The 18,793-nt window shown below is 36.8% G+C and overlaps 1 protein-coding gene across 2 annotated transcripts in view; it reads left to right on the plus strand.

Moving 5' to 3' along the window:
• LOC127637466 (potassium voltage-gated channel subfamily C member 2-like) overlaps positions 1-18,478 on the plus strand; it is a 53,376-nt gene extending 34,898 nt beyond the window's left edge. Inside the window, exons 2-5 of one of the 2 annotated variants that reach the window (XM_052118553.1) lie at positions 4,069-4,999; positions 9,102-9,272; positions 14,133-14,225; positions 17,013-17,117. In XM_052118553.1, the coding sequence (XP_051974513.1) occupies positions 4,069-4,999; positions 9,102-9,272; positions 14,133-14,194 (1,164 nt within the window). In that variant the 3' untranslated portion in view covers positions 14,195-14,225; positions 17,013-17,117. Of the gene's footprint in view, positions 1-4,068; positions 5,000-9,101; positions 9,273-14,132; positions 14,226-17,012 lie in introns of both variants that reach the window. The other variant, XM_052118552.1, reaches the window with a different exon arrangement.
• Positions 18,479-18,793: the final 315 nt, after the last annotated feature.

Here is an 18,793-nt window from a genome sequence, read left to right on the forward strand (position 1 = left end):
CTGTTTGTTTTGGTGTCCCTCACAGTATCTCTGCATCAGTGTTGAGGAGTAATAAACTAGCCTAACTGCATCTGTTAGCAGCGTGACCGTTGTTCGTTAAATAAGCTGTTTTCATTGTAACCTAGCTCTGCCAATAACAAGCTACTTTTTTCTTATGAGTAGTGTGCAGTGTGACAAAATGTTATTTAAACGTCATTATATTTCCCAGCTTCAATTTATTTTAAATTCTGTGTATATAGTGTATTTGTCTGTAGGTTGCATTTAGTGTACATTTTTGTATGTGTCGTTTGGTGGTATTTATTTCAAATTCTGAGTATTTAGTGTAAGCTTTGTGTATTTGTCTGTTGGTGGTATTTATATCAAATTCTGTGTATTTAGTGTAAGATTTGTGTATTTGTCTGTTGGTGGTATTTATATCAAATTCTGTGTATTTAGTGTAAGATTTGTGTATTTGTCTGTTGGTGGTATTTATATCAAATTCTGTGTATTTAGTGTAAGCTTTGTGTATTTGTCTGTTGGTGGTATTTATATCAAATTCTGTGTATTTAATGTAAGCTTTGTGTATTTGTCTGTTGGTGGTATTTATTTCAAATTCTGTGTATTTAGTGTAAGCTTTGTGTGTTTGTCTGTTGGTGGTATTTATTTCAAATTCTGTGTATTTATTGTAAGCTTTGTGTATTTGTCTGTTGGTGGTATTTATTTCAAATTCTGTGTATTTAATGTAAGCTTTGTGTATTTGTCTGTTGGTGGTATTTATATCAAATTCTGTGTATTTAATGTAAGCTTTGTGTATTTGTCTGTTGGTGGTATTTATATCTAATTCTTTGTATTTAGTGTAAGCTTTGTGTATTTGTCTGTTGGTGGTATTTATTTCAAATTATGTGTATTTAATGTAAGCTTTGTGTGTTTGTCTGTTGGTGGTATTTATATCAAATTATGTGTATTTAATGTAAGCTTTGTGTATTTGTCTGTTGGTGGTATTTATATCAAATTCTGTGTATTTAGTGTAAGCTTTGTGTGTTTGTCTGTTGGGGTATTTATTTCAAATTCTGTGTATTTAATGTAAGCTTTGTGTGTTTGTCTGTTGGTGGTATTTATATCAAATTCTGTGTATTTAGTGTAAGCTTTGTGTATTTGTCTGTTGGTGGTATTTATATCAAATTATGTGTATTTAATGTAAGCTTTGTGTGTTTGTCTGTTGGTGGTATTTATATCAAATTATGTGTATTTAATGTAAGCTTTGTGTATTTGTCTGTTGGTGGTATTTATATCAAATTCTGTGTATTTAGTGTAAGCTTTGTGTGTTTGTCTGTTGGGGTATTTATTTCAAATTCTGTGTATTTAATGTAAGCTTTGTGTGTTTGTCTGTTGGTGGTATTTATATCAAATTCTGTGTATTTAGTGTAAGCTTTGTGTATTTGTCTGTTGGTGGTATTTATATCAAATTCTGTGTATTTAATGTAAGCTTTGTGTGTTTGTCTGTTGGTGGTATTTATATCAAATTCTGTGTATTTACTGTAAGCTTTGTGTGTTTGTCTGTTGGTGGTATTTATATCAAATTCTGTGTATTTAATGTAAGCTTTGTGTATTTGTCTGTTGGTGGTATTTATATCTAATTCTGTGTATTTAGTGTAAGCTTTGTGTATTTGTCTGTTGGTGGTATTTATATCAAATTATGTGTATTTAGTGTAAGCTTTGTGTGTTTGTCTGTTGGGGTATTTATTTCAAATTCTGTGTATTTAATGTAAGCTTTGTTTATTTGTTTGTTGGTGGTATTTATTTCAAATTCTGTGTATTTAATGTAAGCTTTGTGTATTTGTCTGTTGGTGGTATTTATTTCAAATTTAGTGTAAGCTTTGTGTATTTGTCTGTTGGTGGTATTTATATCAAATTCTGTGTATTTAATGTAAGCTTTGTGTATTTGTCTGTTGGTGGTATTTATTTCAAATTCTGTGTATTTAATGTAAGCTTTGTGTATTTGTCTGTTGGTGGTATTTATTTCAAATTCTGTGTATTTAGTGTAAGCTTTGTTTGTTTGTCTGTTGGTGGTATTTATATCAAATTCTGTGTATTTAATGTAAGCTTTGTGTATTTGTCTGTTGGTGGTATTTATTTCAAATTCTGTGTATTTATTGTAAGCTTTGTGTGTTTGTCTGTTGGTGGTATTTATTTCAAATTCTGTGTATTTAGTGTAAGCTTTGTTTGTTTGTCTGTTGGTGGTATTTATATCAAATTCTGTGTATTTAATGTAAGCTTTGTGTATTTGTCTGTTGGTGGTATTTATTTCAAATTCTGTGTATTTATTGTAAGCTTTGTGTATTTGTCTGTTGGTGGTATTTATTTCAAATTCTGTGTATTTAGTGTAAGCATTGTGCATTTGTCTGTTGGGGGTATTTATTTCAAATTCTGTGTATTTAGTGTAAGCTTTGTGTATTTGTCTGTTGGTGGTATTTATTTCAAATTCTGTGTATTTAGTGTAAGCTTTGTGTGTTTGTCTGTTGGGGTATTTATTTCAAATTCTGTGTATTTATTGTAAGCATTGTGTATTTGTCTGTTGGGGGTATTTATTTCAAATTCTTTGTATTTAATGTAAGCTTTGTGTGTTTGTCTGTTGGGGTATTTATTTCAAATTCTGTGTATTTATTGTAAGCTTTGTGTGTTTGTTTGTTGGTGGTATTTATTTCAAATTCTTTGTATTTAATGTAAGCTTTGTGTGTTTGTCTGTTGGGGTATTTATTTCAAATTCTTTGTATTTAATGTAAGCTTTGTGTGTTTGTCTGTTGGGGTATTTATTTCAAATTCTTTGTATTTAATGTAAGCTTTGTGTGTTTGTCTGTTGGGGTATTTATTTCAAATTCTGTGTATTTATTGTAAGCTTTGTGTGTTTGTTTGTTGGTGGTATTTATTTCAAATTCTGTGTAATTATTGTAAGCTTTGTGTGTTTGTCTGTTGGTGGTATTTATTTCAAATTCTGTGTATTTATTGTAAGCTTTGTGTATTTGTTTGTTGGTGGTATTTATTTCAAATTCTGTGTATTTATTGTAAGCTTTGTGTATTTGTTTGTTGGTGGTATTTATTTCAAATTCTGTGTATTTATTGTAAGCTTTGTGTATTTGTTTGTTGGTGGTATTTATTTCAAATTCTGTGTATTTATTGTAAGCTTTGTGTATTTGTTTGTTGGTGGTATTTATTTCAAATTCTGTGTATTTAGTGTAAGCTTTGTGTATTTGTTTGTTGGTGGTATTTATTTCAAATTCTGTGTATTTAGTGTAAGCTTTGTGTATTTGTTTGTTGGTGGTATTTATTTCAAATTCTGTGTATTTAGTGTAAGCATTGTGCATCTTTCTGTTGCTGGTATTTAGTGTAAATTCTTTGTATTTAGACTAAATTGTGTATTTAAAGTACATTCTGTGCATTTAGTGTAATCATTCTGTATTTATCTGTTGACCATATTTAGACTAAATTCTGAGTATTTAATATTTGTTTTGGCCATATTTAATGTAAATTATTTGTATTAATTGTAAACTTTTCACATTTGTTTGTGGGCAGCATTTAGTGTAAATTCTGTGCATTTGTCAATGGGTGGATACTGTAAATAGGTCTAAGGTGCTGTTCAGTGCTATCACTCAAATTGAGATCCTAATTGTTTTTTGCCAGATACTCTAAATAGCTTTAATACAGTTTGGTCATTTTTATTACTAGATTGTTGGGTAGCTTTACTATAGTTAAACTACATTTGAGTAACTTATAGCTAGAGTTTCAAAGCAGCTTCCCCATCAGTGCTTGGTAACGTGAGTAAGCTTTCACTGAGATATTCAACACGTTCACTTCACTGTGTCCATGAAAACACTGCCGTTTAAGACACGACAAATAAAAGCAAGGACAAATGGCCATTGAAAAACAGTTTGAGAGCTTGCATGCTACAAATAGTTGCTAATGGATGCTGGCGCCATTCAAACTAAACAAGAATGGACCTCTAAAATATAGTGTCTGTGGGAGGCATTGTGTGAAAATGCTCTTGTGTAAAAGGTTTACTTTCACTCACTCTTTCTCTCTTTCTCTTTCCAGTTTATTGCATTTGCCTCTTTGTTCTTCATCCTGGTTTCCATCACAACCTTTTGTCTGGAGACCCATGAGGCCTTCAACACCATCATCAACAAAACGGACGTCTTTCGGAATGACAATTTCACGGATCTGAGCCAACAATACGAGATCAAAACGGATCCAGCGCTTACCTATGTCGAGGGAGTTTGCGTTCTATGGTTCACCTTCGAGTTCCTGGTGCGCGTAACGTTCAGTCCTGACAAGCTGGAGTTTGTGAAAAGTGTCTTGAACATAATTGACTTTGTGGCAATTCTACCATTCTACTTGGAGGTGGGCTTGAGCGGACTGTCCTCCAAAGCGGCAAAAGATGTTCTGGGGTTCTTGCGTGTGGTACGGTTTGTTCGTATATTGCGAATATTTAAGTTGACACGTCACTTTGTGGGTCTGCGAGTACTAGGACACACCCTACGTGCCAGCACCAATGAGTTTCTACTTCTCATCATCTTCCTCGCACTAGGAGTCCTCATCTTTGCCACCATGATCTACTACGCCGAGCGGATCGGGGCCAGTCCGAACGACCCGACGGCCAGCCACCATACCATGTTCAAGAACATCCCCATCGGCTTCTGGTGGGCAGTGGTCACCATGACGACTTTGGGTTATGGAGACATGTACCCTCAGACATGGTCTGGCATGTTGGTTGGCGCACTGTGCGCCCTCGCGGGCGTGCTGACGATAGCCATGCCAGTGCCTGTCATTGTGAATAACTTTGGCATGTACTACTCTCTAGCCATGGCCAAACAGAAGCTTCCCAAGAAGAGAAAGAAACACATCCCACAGGCTGTGCAGACGGGATCACCCTCATACTGCAAAACTGAACTCAGTACAGCCTGTAACAGCACACAGGGAGAACTCTGCCTGGGCCAGAGCAGAGGACTAGAGCGTCGTCGCTCAGGTGAGAATTACTTTTTTATTTTTTATAAATTTGTGTGGGCTTTAGTTTATTTTTTGGATGTTAAAATGCTTTCTATTATTCCTAGTCTAATGTGCAGAGACAACTAACAGATTTAAACTTTTTTCTATTTGTTATATGAAGGTCACATTAAAACTGAATTGGACAATTTTAACCACACTTTCCTCATTTGTTTGTAAAATACAATTTGTAACAATGAATTTGAATTAATAGTAACTCATTATTTAATATTAATTCAAATGAATTGTTACAAATTATCAAAATATTAATAAATACAGACTTGACCAATGTAAAATAAATATTGTTTGAAAGCTTAGAAGCTGTACTTTACAATGCATGCACACATTATGACCAAAACTGAACAAGTGCTTCAAACTTTGCAGACAGATAAGAAGTGTTACTTTTTGAAAATGTATAAACAAAATTTGCACTATACATACTTTTAATTGCAATCAGTAAAAACATTAAAAAAAACAAATAGCCATGTGTCATATGTTGTTGTAAAGCTCTCAAAGAGAAGAACACAACCACCCTATTTTTCTTACTCACAGACAAAAATATAGCGAGTAATAGCCAAATATATGTCTTTGACAATTATGTTGGTGTTGCTTTTATGCAGCTTATAACTTCACGAAAAATAAATGGAACATAAAATATCACATATCATTACTTAGAGGAGGTGATTATCTGTCAAACAAGCCCCCACACAAGATAATCAGATGTATAGATCATTAGATGATCCACATGAAGCACAATGTTACATATGGCCACCAGGAGATGGCGCCAAATACACGACACATACTCAATGATGACTCAAATGGCACAGAATGAAACTCATTCTGTGAAATCTCATTGCTAAAATCATGTCTGTATGCTATGCAAACCTTTAGTCATTGTTGTGTTTGCATGTGTAATTAGTTCTTATGTACTTTTATTATGTTTTATTTGTTTGGAGATGTTTTTGGACACTGATAAATGATGTTTGTAATGTTCTAACTTTTGATTGCTTTGTCGTATCAACACAAAAACTTTCTCAGATACAGTTGACATGATTGGGAACAAAACAAAAGCAGTGCTTTTTTTCAAGCTACCTTATTTACACCCAGAGATATATAATATATAGGAAATATTTGGGCTCAGTGTTTTTTTTTTTGTGTGATTTTTTTATTTATTTTTAAATTTCAGCAGTTTCAGAGTCTCAAAATGTATCATAATCTATATCATTAAAAAATGTGAAAGGTTTTTACACAATGCTACTAAACACTTGACCCTCCTTGTTTTTTGTTTAGTTTTCGTTTTTTTTGTCAAGCCACAAAAAAATTCAAGCTGTAGTGGTGGTGGCGTAGTAGGCTAAAGCACATAACTGGTAATCAGGAGGTTGCTGGTTCAATCCCCACAGCCACCACCATTGTGTCCTTGAGTAAGGCACTTAACTCCAGGTTGCTCCGGGGGGATTGTCTCTGTAATAAGTGCACTGTAAGTCGCTTTGGATAAAAGCATCTGCCAAATGCATAAATGTAAATGTAAATAAGTCTTTAATTTAAGGTAAACCACTGAAAAGGAAATCTTTAAAAACGCTTTCAGAGCTTAAAGGGTTAAACTATGAATTAAAAACAAAATACACATTATAGCATGTTTAAAACTAAACATAATCTACACAAAGAGTGAAATAGACATGAAACATAATATTTATTGTGCAAAAATTATATTAATTAAATTACAACTGTCTGACATTTGTGACATCATTTCTTCAACAACAAACAATTTCCCCCTATAAAGTTCTTTCAAAAGTTAATGTACTTGTTAACAAAGTGGACAAAAGTGTCAACGAGCGTGCTTGAGATGAAATATGAGACAAAACAAATAAAAATCGGGAAATATCACATGAGAGTATAATATTTTCTTGGGCGTCATTTCCAATCAAGCTGTAATTTTGACAAATGATGCCAAAAGTGTGAAAATATTACTGAATTGTGTATATTTAGTATACATAAAATGTTAGCTATGAAATTAGCCTTAGCGAGACAAAGGAGTCTGTTTTTATTTTTATAAACATTCAAATGTAATTTCCACCACAGAATTCTATTAAACACAATAGAGACTTTCAAATACGTTAAAATGTTTAATGAACGTTTACACCAACAGCTTCCATATTCAGCATTTCCATATAAACAAGCACAATTCCCAGAACTCTTGCTGTCTGTATTGGTTGTTAAATGAATATTCTGGGTTCAATACAAGTTATGCTCAATCGAACCACAATAATACCACAATAATTCATTTTGACTTGCCCCTTCTTTTCTCTAAAAACAAAAAAACACAAATCTGGGTTACAGTGAGGCACTTAAATATGATTAATAATACGGTTTAAGATGTCAGCCTACATGTAGCATACTCCAAGCAATGTACTACAATGTACTACTTATTGTGCTACAAGCATAATAATTTAGGAAGAGTGATGAATTTACTGAGCTGCAGCAAGTTGTAGCCATCTAATCTCTGATTTAGCTACAGCTTCTTTTATCGAGTCGCTTAAGCCCTTAAACTCTGGTGCATTTTTGGGTTGCCGACCGTAATATTTCACACTCAAATTTAAAAGCTCATCATTCACACATAACTTGGACAAATTGCCAAAAAATGCCTCTAATTTTTCAGAGAACCGCCCAAATAAAAAAAAAAAGTCTCATTTTATTCCACTAGATGGCAGCAAGCACTAGAAATGTTTTTTTTTCTCCATCACAATATACAGATCTGAAAAGTTGTTGGCGTTCTAACGCTTTTCATCCCTCACAGATGTGCTCGTCCATAGACATTCAATCTAATTTTCAGTTTAAGCAACACCCTTGTTGTTTCTTTGAATATCTCGGCCTCTGAGTGGACTATAAGATCAGTCTAGGTGTCATTAGAAAGCTCAGATCCTCCCCCGATGATATATAACATTTGATCATCAATAGTCACTAAAATTATTATTTGTTTTGCATGCTTTTCCTTTGTTCTGGACATCTAAGATATATCATTGGATTACTCAGCCAAGCAAGCTCATAGAGAAGTAAAAAATTGCTCATTTTTAGTAAAATCAGATATACAACAGCAGTGATTGGAGCATAAAAGAGACTTTGATGATTGTATTTGATGATTTACAGAAATCATATTTCACTTTGGTAAATGGTAAATCGTCTGCACTTATATAGTGCTTTATTTTTTAACCTTAGAAGTTACCAAAGTGCTTTACACTGTGTTCCAATCACCCATTCACACTCACATTCATACACCAATGATGGCAGAGCTGCCATGCAAGGTGCTAGCCTACCACTGGGAGCAACTTGGAGTTCGGTGTCTTGCCCAAGGACACTTCGGCATGTGGAGTCGTGTGGGCCAGGAATCAAACCCTGCGATTAGTGAACAACCCGCTCTACCACCTGAGCCACAGCCACATCCACTTTGTGATTCTTTTGGAAATCTTTTGAACTGTGGTATTAGGGCAACAAATAAAAAAAAAACTGTACAGACACCTTCCTGAGAGTGAGAGCTTTCATTTGATATATGACATGTCCATTTATGAGCTATGTGAAGGACTTTTATTTTCATATAAATATTTCTACCCCAATACCTCTAGAGGGCGCTAATTTTCAACGCGAATGTTTTGAGGCCTTGTTTTGTTATTTTAAGTAACATAAATGCAGAAGTGATGGTTATCTCTGTAAATTTCACATTCTAAGCTTTCAGATGATACCTCACATGCCTGACGTTTGCACAGTATCACGTTTTAAGCATAAACGTTTTTCGCGATATAGCGCGATATATCTGGAAGGATTTGAGCAAATAATTCTCAGGAAAAAATTGGTATATGACTAATGTATTAACGGTTTTGATATTATTTTTCCTTATAACCACAAAAACTTGCAGATTCAATATATTGTCAATTTGTTTATTATTTTTGGAATTAGTTTTTATAAGTGTACATTTTTAGGTAAGAATCGACTCCCACTGTATTTGGTTGATTTTAAGTATTATGTTACCTCACACCGCTTAAAGACCTATACAAGACAATGTTCTTCACTCACTCTCTTCACTTCCTCCCCAGTGTTGTCTGCAGACTGCAGCGCAGGAAGTGACATCACAATGTCTCCAGAGGAACACCTACCCGTGCGTCATTCCAGCATGCGTGAACAAGACCGTCATACCGAAGGGACGTGCTTCCTGTTGGCCGCCAGCGATTATACTTGCACAGCAGATGCAGCTAGGCATAAAACAGGTATATTCCCCACGTCCAATCAGAGCCCTCCATTCTGCATACAAGGGGTGTAATGGTTCCAATTGCTCACGGTTCAGTTTGTATCATGGTTTTAGGGCCACGGTTTCGATACGGTTTGGTTCTTGCTATCTTCAGGAAACAAATACTACTGCCAAATCCAAAGTAAGAATACTTTGGTTACAAACACTTACTGTACAAACAATCAGCACAGTTTTACTACATTAACCATACATTCATGGTTACTACAATATAGTAATATTGATTACTATATGGTTACATTTGCCAACCATTACACCCCTACTGCATACACATCCAGTCAGATCCTGTAATGACCATTCAAGTGCCAAAACAACCAATCACACTTCCTAAAACTCAAACCTCATCTCATTAATTCATTCAAAGCATCAACAAACTAAGCTACGTCAAATTATACTGTAGTAACCGATCAGTTAGCGAACATCATCATCTTCCATTGTCATCAGCATTCACTTTTGGATGGAAATGAAGACAACTTAAACTGTTCAGAAGATATTAATGAGACTATATTGTATATTTGATTATTGTTAGTTGCAAAGGGCTTCATGATATTCTGTAATTCTCTAAACATGTGTCCCCTAAAGACCAAACTCCTACCACAACCCTTGACTACTTAACCAGTTGGACACCATAACAAGACAGATGTTGATTTAGCGCCCACGGCCACATACTGTTTGACACACACATGCTAGGCTAATCACCCCACTGGCACACGAAAATGTGACCCCGCTCAAGGGCACAGAGGCCGTACAGTCACCCAGCAGGTTGTGTTTATAAGGTCAAGCTCTGTCGCTGGCTGATGTAGCCAGCGCTAAAGTGCATAGAAGGCCAACAATAGCTAAAACACACTTATTGGTTTTCCACATGCTAATCTATGACTTTTTGGGTAATATCACATAGCTTTAAAAGATGCGGTGTCCACATTTTCCATTCTAAATAGTATGCAAGATTAGAATCAGCATGTCCCAAATCCAACCTAGTCTCATGAACGCTACTATAACTGCATTTAATTACATAACATTCAATTTTAATCTATTGTGATTAGCTTCTGCGTTAGCTCACCTGATAGAGTGAAGAACGCAAGCTGACACGTGAAATGAGAGTGTCATTAAAGCAATACGAGATGACGTATTGATACACTTCAGAAAATATGTTTTTCATTTCTCATTTGCTTTTAGGACATTATCGCCGTGTTTCCCAACCTTTTTTCTGCCACGGCACACTTTTTACAACTAAAAAATTCCACGGCACACCACTATCCCACATAGCCTGACCATCGTCATATGAACAACGCAATATTACATAAAACAAACACGAATAAATATGAACTGAACAGAACTCAATCGACAACTCAAACCTTCCTCCTGGTCCGCATCGACTTAAACTGGGTGCTCATCTGTGCGTAATCAAACGCATCAAGGGAGACTGATGCTGAGGTGATTGTCATTGGATTTTGTGGTAAGGTAATATTCTGCAGCGCTGACACGAGTCATGTGATGACCATTTACACGTATAAATATCACTCACTTCATAGACTTCAATGTATTCTGCAGTGCTGACACGAATCATGTGATGACCCTTTACTTGTATAAATATCACTCACTTCATAGACGTCAGTGTATTCTGCATATCACTCACTTCATAGACTTCAATGTATTCTGCAGCGCTGACGCGAGTCATGTGATGACCATTTACACGTATAAATATCACTAACTTCATAGACTTCAATGTATTCTGCAGCGCTGACGCGAGTCATGTGATGACCCTTTACTCATATAAATATCACTCACTTCATAGACTTCAATGTATTCTGCAGCACTGACGCGAGTCATGTGATGACCCTTTACACGTATAAATATCACTCACTTCATAGACTTCAATGTATTCTGCAGCACTGACGGGAGTCATGTGATGACCCTTTACGCGTATAAATATCACTCACTTCATAGACTTCAGTGTATTCTGCAGCGCTGACACGAGTCATGTGATGACCCTTTACACGTATAAATATCACTCACTTCATAGACTTCAGTGTATTCTGCAGGCTGACACGAGTCATGTGATGACCCTTTACACGTATAAATATCACTCACTTCATAGACTTCAGTGTATTCTGCAGCGCTGACACGAGTCATGTGATGACCCTTTACACGTATAAATATCACTCACTTCATAGACTTCAATGTATTCTGCAGCGCTGACACGAGTCATGTGATGACCCTTTACACGTATAAATATCACTCACTTCATAGACTTCAATGTATTCTGCAGAGCTGACACGAGTCATGTGATGACCCTTTACTCGTATAAATATCACTCCCTTCATAGACTTCAATGTATTCTGCAGAGCTGACGCGAGTCATGTGATGACCATTTACACGTATAAATATCACTCACTTCATAGACTTCAATGTATTCTGCAGAGCTGACACGAGTCATGTGATGACCCTTTACTCGTATAAATATCACTCACTTCATAGACTTCAATGTATTCTGCAGAGCTGACACGAGTCATGTGATGACCATTTACACGTATAAATATCACTCCCTTCATAGATTTCAATGTATTCTGCAGTGCTGACGCGAGTCATGTGATGACCCTTTACACGTTACACAATCACAAAAGTGACCGATCATGGTTTCAAAATGGCAAATTTCTCCAAAAGGTGAGGAGTTTGGATCCCTGAAATTATTAGTATTATTCTTTTTTCATGCATTTATTGAATGAAAATAAAATTGGAATCTGATAATGTTCCACGGCACATCTGACAATCTTTCACGGCACACTAGTGTGCGGCACAGTGGTTGGGAAACATTAGCATTATTGTTTAAGTTTAGGTTAAAGTTTTAGATAAAGGAAGTGTGTTTTACTCATTAAAACCGCCATCTAATATCACCGTAAAATCCTCATCAGATTACGACAACATTTCACTCGCTTTTGGTGCCCCTTTCTGGACATTTCACTGGGAATCTGCAGGCAAACGTGTAATAAAGCACGTCATTTTGTTTTTCAGAAATGTTGCCATGGTCACATAATGTTCATGAGACCAGGCTGCCCAATTCATAGTACATTAAAAGTAGTAGTAGTAACTCCATTCATGATCAATACATCGCAAAATGTTGTTTATACAAAAAAAGTAAAAGAAAAAAAGGCTGCAACTTTTGTACAGTTTTAGTTGGTGTTTCCATCCAGTCCGGCCTTTATCAAATACTTTGATACATTCATTTCAGTGTCATTATCATCATTATCATGATTAGAGCTGCTGTGGTTTAGTTCCCTGAGGTAGTCGTTATCATAGTTCATTTGTTTAGAAGATTAAAATGCCCTTCTCTTGTATTGATCAATGTGATTGCAAAGTGATATTACAATTTAGCCATTTTTTTTATTTTTTTTATTTCTGAGCACACAATTACACAATGTGTTCAGTGATCAAAATGACACGAACATCCCATGTCGATTTTACTTAAACTGTTAAATGATGTACAGATGGATAAACCAATATAAACTTATAGAATAACTGTTCTAGACTCATTTATAAATATTTCGCATTCTGATCGCTGGACACTAGTGAATGTGATATTGCCTGATGTACCGTATGTGTGCATGGAAATTGTAACGCTATGCCAGTTTTCGCTAACAGTCATGTGCAGGGATGGATTATGACTTGCAAAGGCCCCGGGGCCAATTATCTCCAAGGGTCACCAAGGGTTGATGGGTTTTCAAGCGGGGGGATTGCCAAACTGGCTCGCAGCCCAGGGCCCCCCTGGGCAGTCAGGGGCCCCTGGTTGTCAAGGGCCCCTGGGCACTGGCCCCATTGGCCCGGACTGTAATCCATCCCTGTCAATGTGACCGTGTCCCCTAAGACACCTTTGTGTGTTTTGTGTGTCTCTTAATGTTACGTCTGAAGGCCGTGAGAAATCCCAAAGCTTGGCGGGTAACATTCTGCGTCTCGCTCTAGTGACGTTGCTCTACATCCCGCTCCCGTTTCCCTGTGCCGTCAATCCACTTTATCATATAACCAAATGTATTGTAAAGACCCTGCCTATGGTGGGGAGGCTATACTTTAAAGGAGCTGTAAGCGATTTCATCATGGAACGGGATGCAAAAAATGTTACTACTCCATCTATCCATCCATCCATCGTCAACCGCTTATCCTGTATGTTACTACTCCCCGAAAGATATTACGTATCTTTATTACGTATAAGTGTGCTTAGATATCTCACCTGCCTCTGTGACAGCTCTAGACCCTGTAAACAGCAAACCAAAAAGTCTCTGCGGTCCGCTGACAATGACGCTTTCGCCCTGTCAATCATTTTGTGCGTTCTCATAAATATTGAGGCATAATGCCATTTTAATTCCATGTTGCTCATAACAGTTGTCAGTAGAGGGCGCTATTTTGCGGCTGTTATTTTTGGCAACTGTTTTGCTCATGTCGGTGTCAATAAAGCTGATTTGGTATCTTTGGAGTGTGGGGTTTTGGAAAGGGGGCGTGGCTAATCCTACGGCACAGCTTATCGAACATCAAGAATGGCTAAAATCGCTTACAGCACCTTTAACCTCGTATACAGCAACATATTAATGTGGATTTCTCATTATTACAGTTTATTGGGTGAATGTTTGTTTTTAATGGATCTGCCATGTTGCTACCTTGCTGCTATAGCTGTTCATGTGTGCATGAGCCGATCTGGATTATAAACGTGTGTGCATTGTGGCTCTGACCGAACTCATGGAGAACACGTTTAATGCATGACTGTCGTCTGCTTCCACCCCTCTCTCTTGGCACGTACTGAAACGGCATCATGACGCTGGTTGTATACACACAGATAACTGCTCAGAGGTTTTGTTCATGGGGTTCAGCCGAGCAGAGGCGAATGTTCTGTCTTAAGGGGAGGGGACGGCCCACGTGAGACTTACAGGTAAAACTCGTGCTGTGTGATGTCACTGGGGAGAGGGAATGACTCTGTTTGTTCAAACCGTAATCAGTGGTAGCACGATTCAGATGAAGATGTTTAAAGTCAACACGAAATGCCATTTGCAACCTGTTTAACTTTGATAATATGATGCATTTTCAGTATAAAACAGGATATTTGAGAGAAATGTACAGCGGGACTTGATTTGACCCATTAGCAGTTGATTGGATGGTGGAAAGTGGGCATGATATTGGAGCCAAGGAACACCAGGAACATACATTAAGAAATTAAATAGGGTTATTTGAATTTCATGTTGACTTTTGACTCACTCTGTTGTAGTCATACGTTTCTATTCATGCTTACAGACATAATCATAGTCATAGTTGAATACGTGCTCTGAGATGAGACAATCCATCATTCATTATTATCTACAGACAAACAACTCCGCTCACCTGAGTCATTCATCTGCATCCTCTGTAAACTGTGAACTGTAATGCATTGTGTATCAGTATGTTTTTAGCTAATGGTATTTATGCTGGGGTTTTAATAGAGATACAACTCATATATTTGTCCTAAGCATCATGTGAGGGAATCTGGAAACAGGGGCGGTTGCTAAGCAACTGGTATAGGGAGATTTTTGTCACACATCTTCTTCGGCGTAAACTTCATTTAACACTTCTGTGTCCACACCCTGCACTGTATGTTTATGTTTGTGAGATGCTATTTCCTCACTGTATGTTTGGCTGTAAAGGGTAAATGCATGTATGGGATGTAGAAATATTGCTCACACTTTACAATAAGGTTACATTCTTTAACATTAGCTAATGCATTAGGTATCATGAACTAATATAAACAATATTTACAGCATTTAATTCATCTTTGTTAATTTTTAGTTCATAGTGCTGCAGGTTAACATCCAGTATGCAACTTTTGATTTTTAAAAATGTGTTTCTATATGATGAAATTAACATTAAACAAGATGAATAAATGCTGTAAACGTATTGTTTATTGTTAAGCACATTTCCCTCTAATTTGTATTAAATCTAGTTAAAATAATATCACAAAATATTTCGTTTTAATTAAAGGTAATAAAATCTGCATAAATCATCTTTAACTGTATTCAGACAGGATTTGTATTTTTTGATAATATCAGCGTAAATTAAAGGTAGTACAACAAATACTATTGTGTTTACATATAAATGTATATATATATATATATATATATTAGGGCTGTCAATCGATTAAAAGGTTTAATCAAATTAATTACATGGTGTCCCAATTAATCAATCGCATTTAACGGCATATACAAATATTTGCAGAGAAAGCCCCTCATATAACAATAACTCAATATATAATGATGAAATAATCATACATAGTTATCGTTAAATATATCTAAAATATATATATATATAGACATTATATATAATTAGGCAGGTCATTCCACCAGCGGTGATTACACAAGTGAATTTGTCAATCAGTTGGAGATTTATTATGAGGGCTTGTTTAAGGACCGTCAATCTACACCTGCGTCAGACATGCTTGTGTAGCGTCTCGGGTGTGTTGCATCATAAACATAAATGTTTTAGGTCACTGTGTCAAGTTAAATATAGTTTAATACTTAGAAAACATCTTGAGATCTCTTAGTTCGGATTTGCGCTCCATCATGTTTGTGTTGTTGCTGCTGAATGTTGTTTTCTTCACTGTGTAAACTGTGCATTGCCACACAGCTGAAGTTTCACTTACTGCCCTCTGGAGTAAACAGGTGGTACTACAAGTTTGCATTACGATCCGGGGCATTGCGATTAATTGCATACATTTTTTAACGTGTTATTTTTAATATAATTAATCCCACTGAATTAACATGTTAAATCGACAGCCCTAATATATATATACACACACACATACATACATACATACATACATATATATATATATATATATATATATATATATATATATATATATATATATATATATATATATGCATTATGGTCATGATGACATTTTTACTTTACAAAAATGTATTTATTTATATATAAATGGTCTGCACTTATATAGCACCTTTTTAACCTTAGAGGTATTCAAAGTGCTTTACACTGTGACTCATTCACCCATTCACACACACACACACACACACACTCACACTCATACTCATACTCACACACAAATGATGGCAGAGCTGCCATGCAAGGCGCTAGCTGGCAACTTGGTGTTCAGTGTCTTTCCCAAGGACACTTCGGCATGTGGAGTCATGTGGGCCGGGAATCAAACCGCCAAACCTGCGATTAGTGGCGACCCGCTCTACCACCTGAACCCCAGCCGCCCCTGTGTATACATGTATTGTATATATGTATTCAGTATATACAATAGAGGCCGATAGTGGATTTTGCCGATTTTGAAAACTAAGGTGGGGGGAAAGGCTGATAACCAATTAATCGTCCCATTTTTATAATATAAACAAGCCCAAAACTCTGATACAGTCATGATTTCCATCTATAATACTATTGTACTTTACTAATGGCATTTTATTATATATTTATGTATATAATGTATATTTATTACATTACATTAAGCAATTGACATTTCGGGGAGGAGGGCCAATTCTTAATGTTTCTTAAAAGTTATTTTATTATTATTATTATTATTCATTTACACTTTGGGGGATGGGAGGGGGGTTAAATCTGGTTTTCGTGAGATGAACCGGTTAACCAATGTTATATTTTGTCTGTATATGTGACATTGTTCAAAAGCTGTTTTTCAATACTGATGCACAGGATGTTATTGCGTTTGCAGTTCCCGTGTCACCGCTGGCTGACGTACAGTTTATATCGGCCAGAGACGGGGAAGGCGGGGCCAGCAGAGACTCGGATGGATTCGATGAAATGGATTGGACGGTGTGGAACAGAATAAGCCTGTGATTGGACAGTTCTCTTATGGACATCTGGTTTGATCGGATTGCTCACAGCCTTTGGAATCTCCGGTTTATTCCCTGTAGAAGAGGACTAAAGCCGGGTGGCATTAAATCAAGTTATGGATAATGAAATGTTTCCTGCTTAAAACATAATTGATGTCAGCTCTCCATTTAAATGTTGCATCTGTAGAAAGAGCGCACACGTCCCACCTGTGGCTTCCCCTGTGTGTCAGGTAGCAACACCCCTTCCAACCCCCTCCCGAGGCCTCTGTTGTTGCAATAAGTGTTTTAATGATGTGTAGAGGCACAAAGTGTTTTAAATGAAGTATTAGTGTACCAACAGAGTAGAGAGAGAGTAAACCGGTTTAATAAATGTGACATTCAGCCATTAATGCTTTTATTTCTTATAGTATCTCTGAAGGATTCATCGCCGTCTCTGTTGTGTGTGTGGATGGGTGTATATTGAGGGTTGTTGATTTGAAATGGTACATTTAAAGACCCCATGAATGATTCAATGAAGTTTTCTTTCCTGTGTTGATGCACTTCCTGTGAAAAGAGGAAGTTGGCACCAGGCATTTCAAAGGCCAGTAACATTTCGTTTGCATTGTGACCTGTTTGAAACGAGTTCCTATACACCAGGATCGTCCACAAGATGTAAACGATATGCACGTTAACATGATTTTAGTGTGAAAATCTCTTTGTTGTTGTCATGGTGACATAACGCTGGCTCAGTAAGTATTAAGCTAATATTCCTTTATGAACATGTCATTATTGCCTACTTAATATTTGGGTGACACGTTCTATGAAGCCCATGTTTATAATGCGTTGTAAAGGCATTAATCATGCATGTTACTGCATTTATAATGTGTCCTAATACATCTAAATAATAGAGACATTATAATGCATTATAAATATGGGCTGCCAATGTTCAGGTAGAGAAAACTCATTTAGATTTGGTGGGGTCTTTAAACATTGATTAATTGCTATTCTCTCTCTGTCATCCCCGTTTCCTGGAAAATCCGCCTAGTGCAACAGTCAGATGTGATGTGCAATAATGATGTGACACAAAAGCTGCACCGATTCACACTGTGATTTGAGATCAGTGCGTGACAGACGCGCAGCGCAGCTTCACAAACACACACGTGCTGCAGCTCTGCGCTGACGACACGTTCACTCTAATTAGAGCCCTTCTGTACCTTCAGCCATAGAGAGATTAGAACTGTCACATCGGCGTGTGTGTGTGTGTTTGTGTGTCTGTGAGTGTGTGTGTGTGTGAGTGTGAGTGTGTGTGTGTGTGTGTGTGTGTCTGTGAGTGTGTGTGTGTTTGTGAGTGTGTTTGTGAGTGTGTTTGAGTGTCTGTGAGTGTGTGTGTGTCTTTGAGTGTGTGTGTGTGTGTGTGTGTGGGGGGGGGGTGTCTGTGAGTGTGTATGTGTGTGTGGGTGTCTGTGAGTGTGTGTGTGTGTGGGTGTCTGTGAGTGTGTGTGTGTGTGTGTGTGTGTCTGTGAGTGTGTGTGTGTGTGTCTGTGAGTGTGTGTGGGGGGGTGTCTGTGAGTGTGTGTGAGTGTAACTGTGAATGTGTGTGTGTGTGGGGGTGTGTGTGTGTCTGTGAGTGTGTGTGTGGGGGTGTCTGTGTGTGTGTGAGTGTGTGTGTGTATGTGTGTGT

Source organism: Xyrauchen texanus, chromosome 45 (assembly GCF_025860055.1).
Source record: "Xyrauchen texanus isolate HMW12.3.18 chromosome 45, RBS_HiC_50CHRs, whole genome shotgun sequence".
Classification (NCBI taxonomy): Eukaryota; Metazoa; Chordata; class Actinopteri; order Cypriniformes; family Catostomidae; genus Xyrauchen; species Xyrauchen texanus.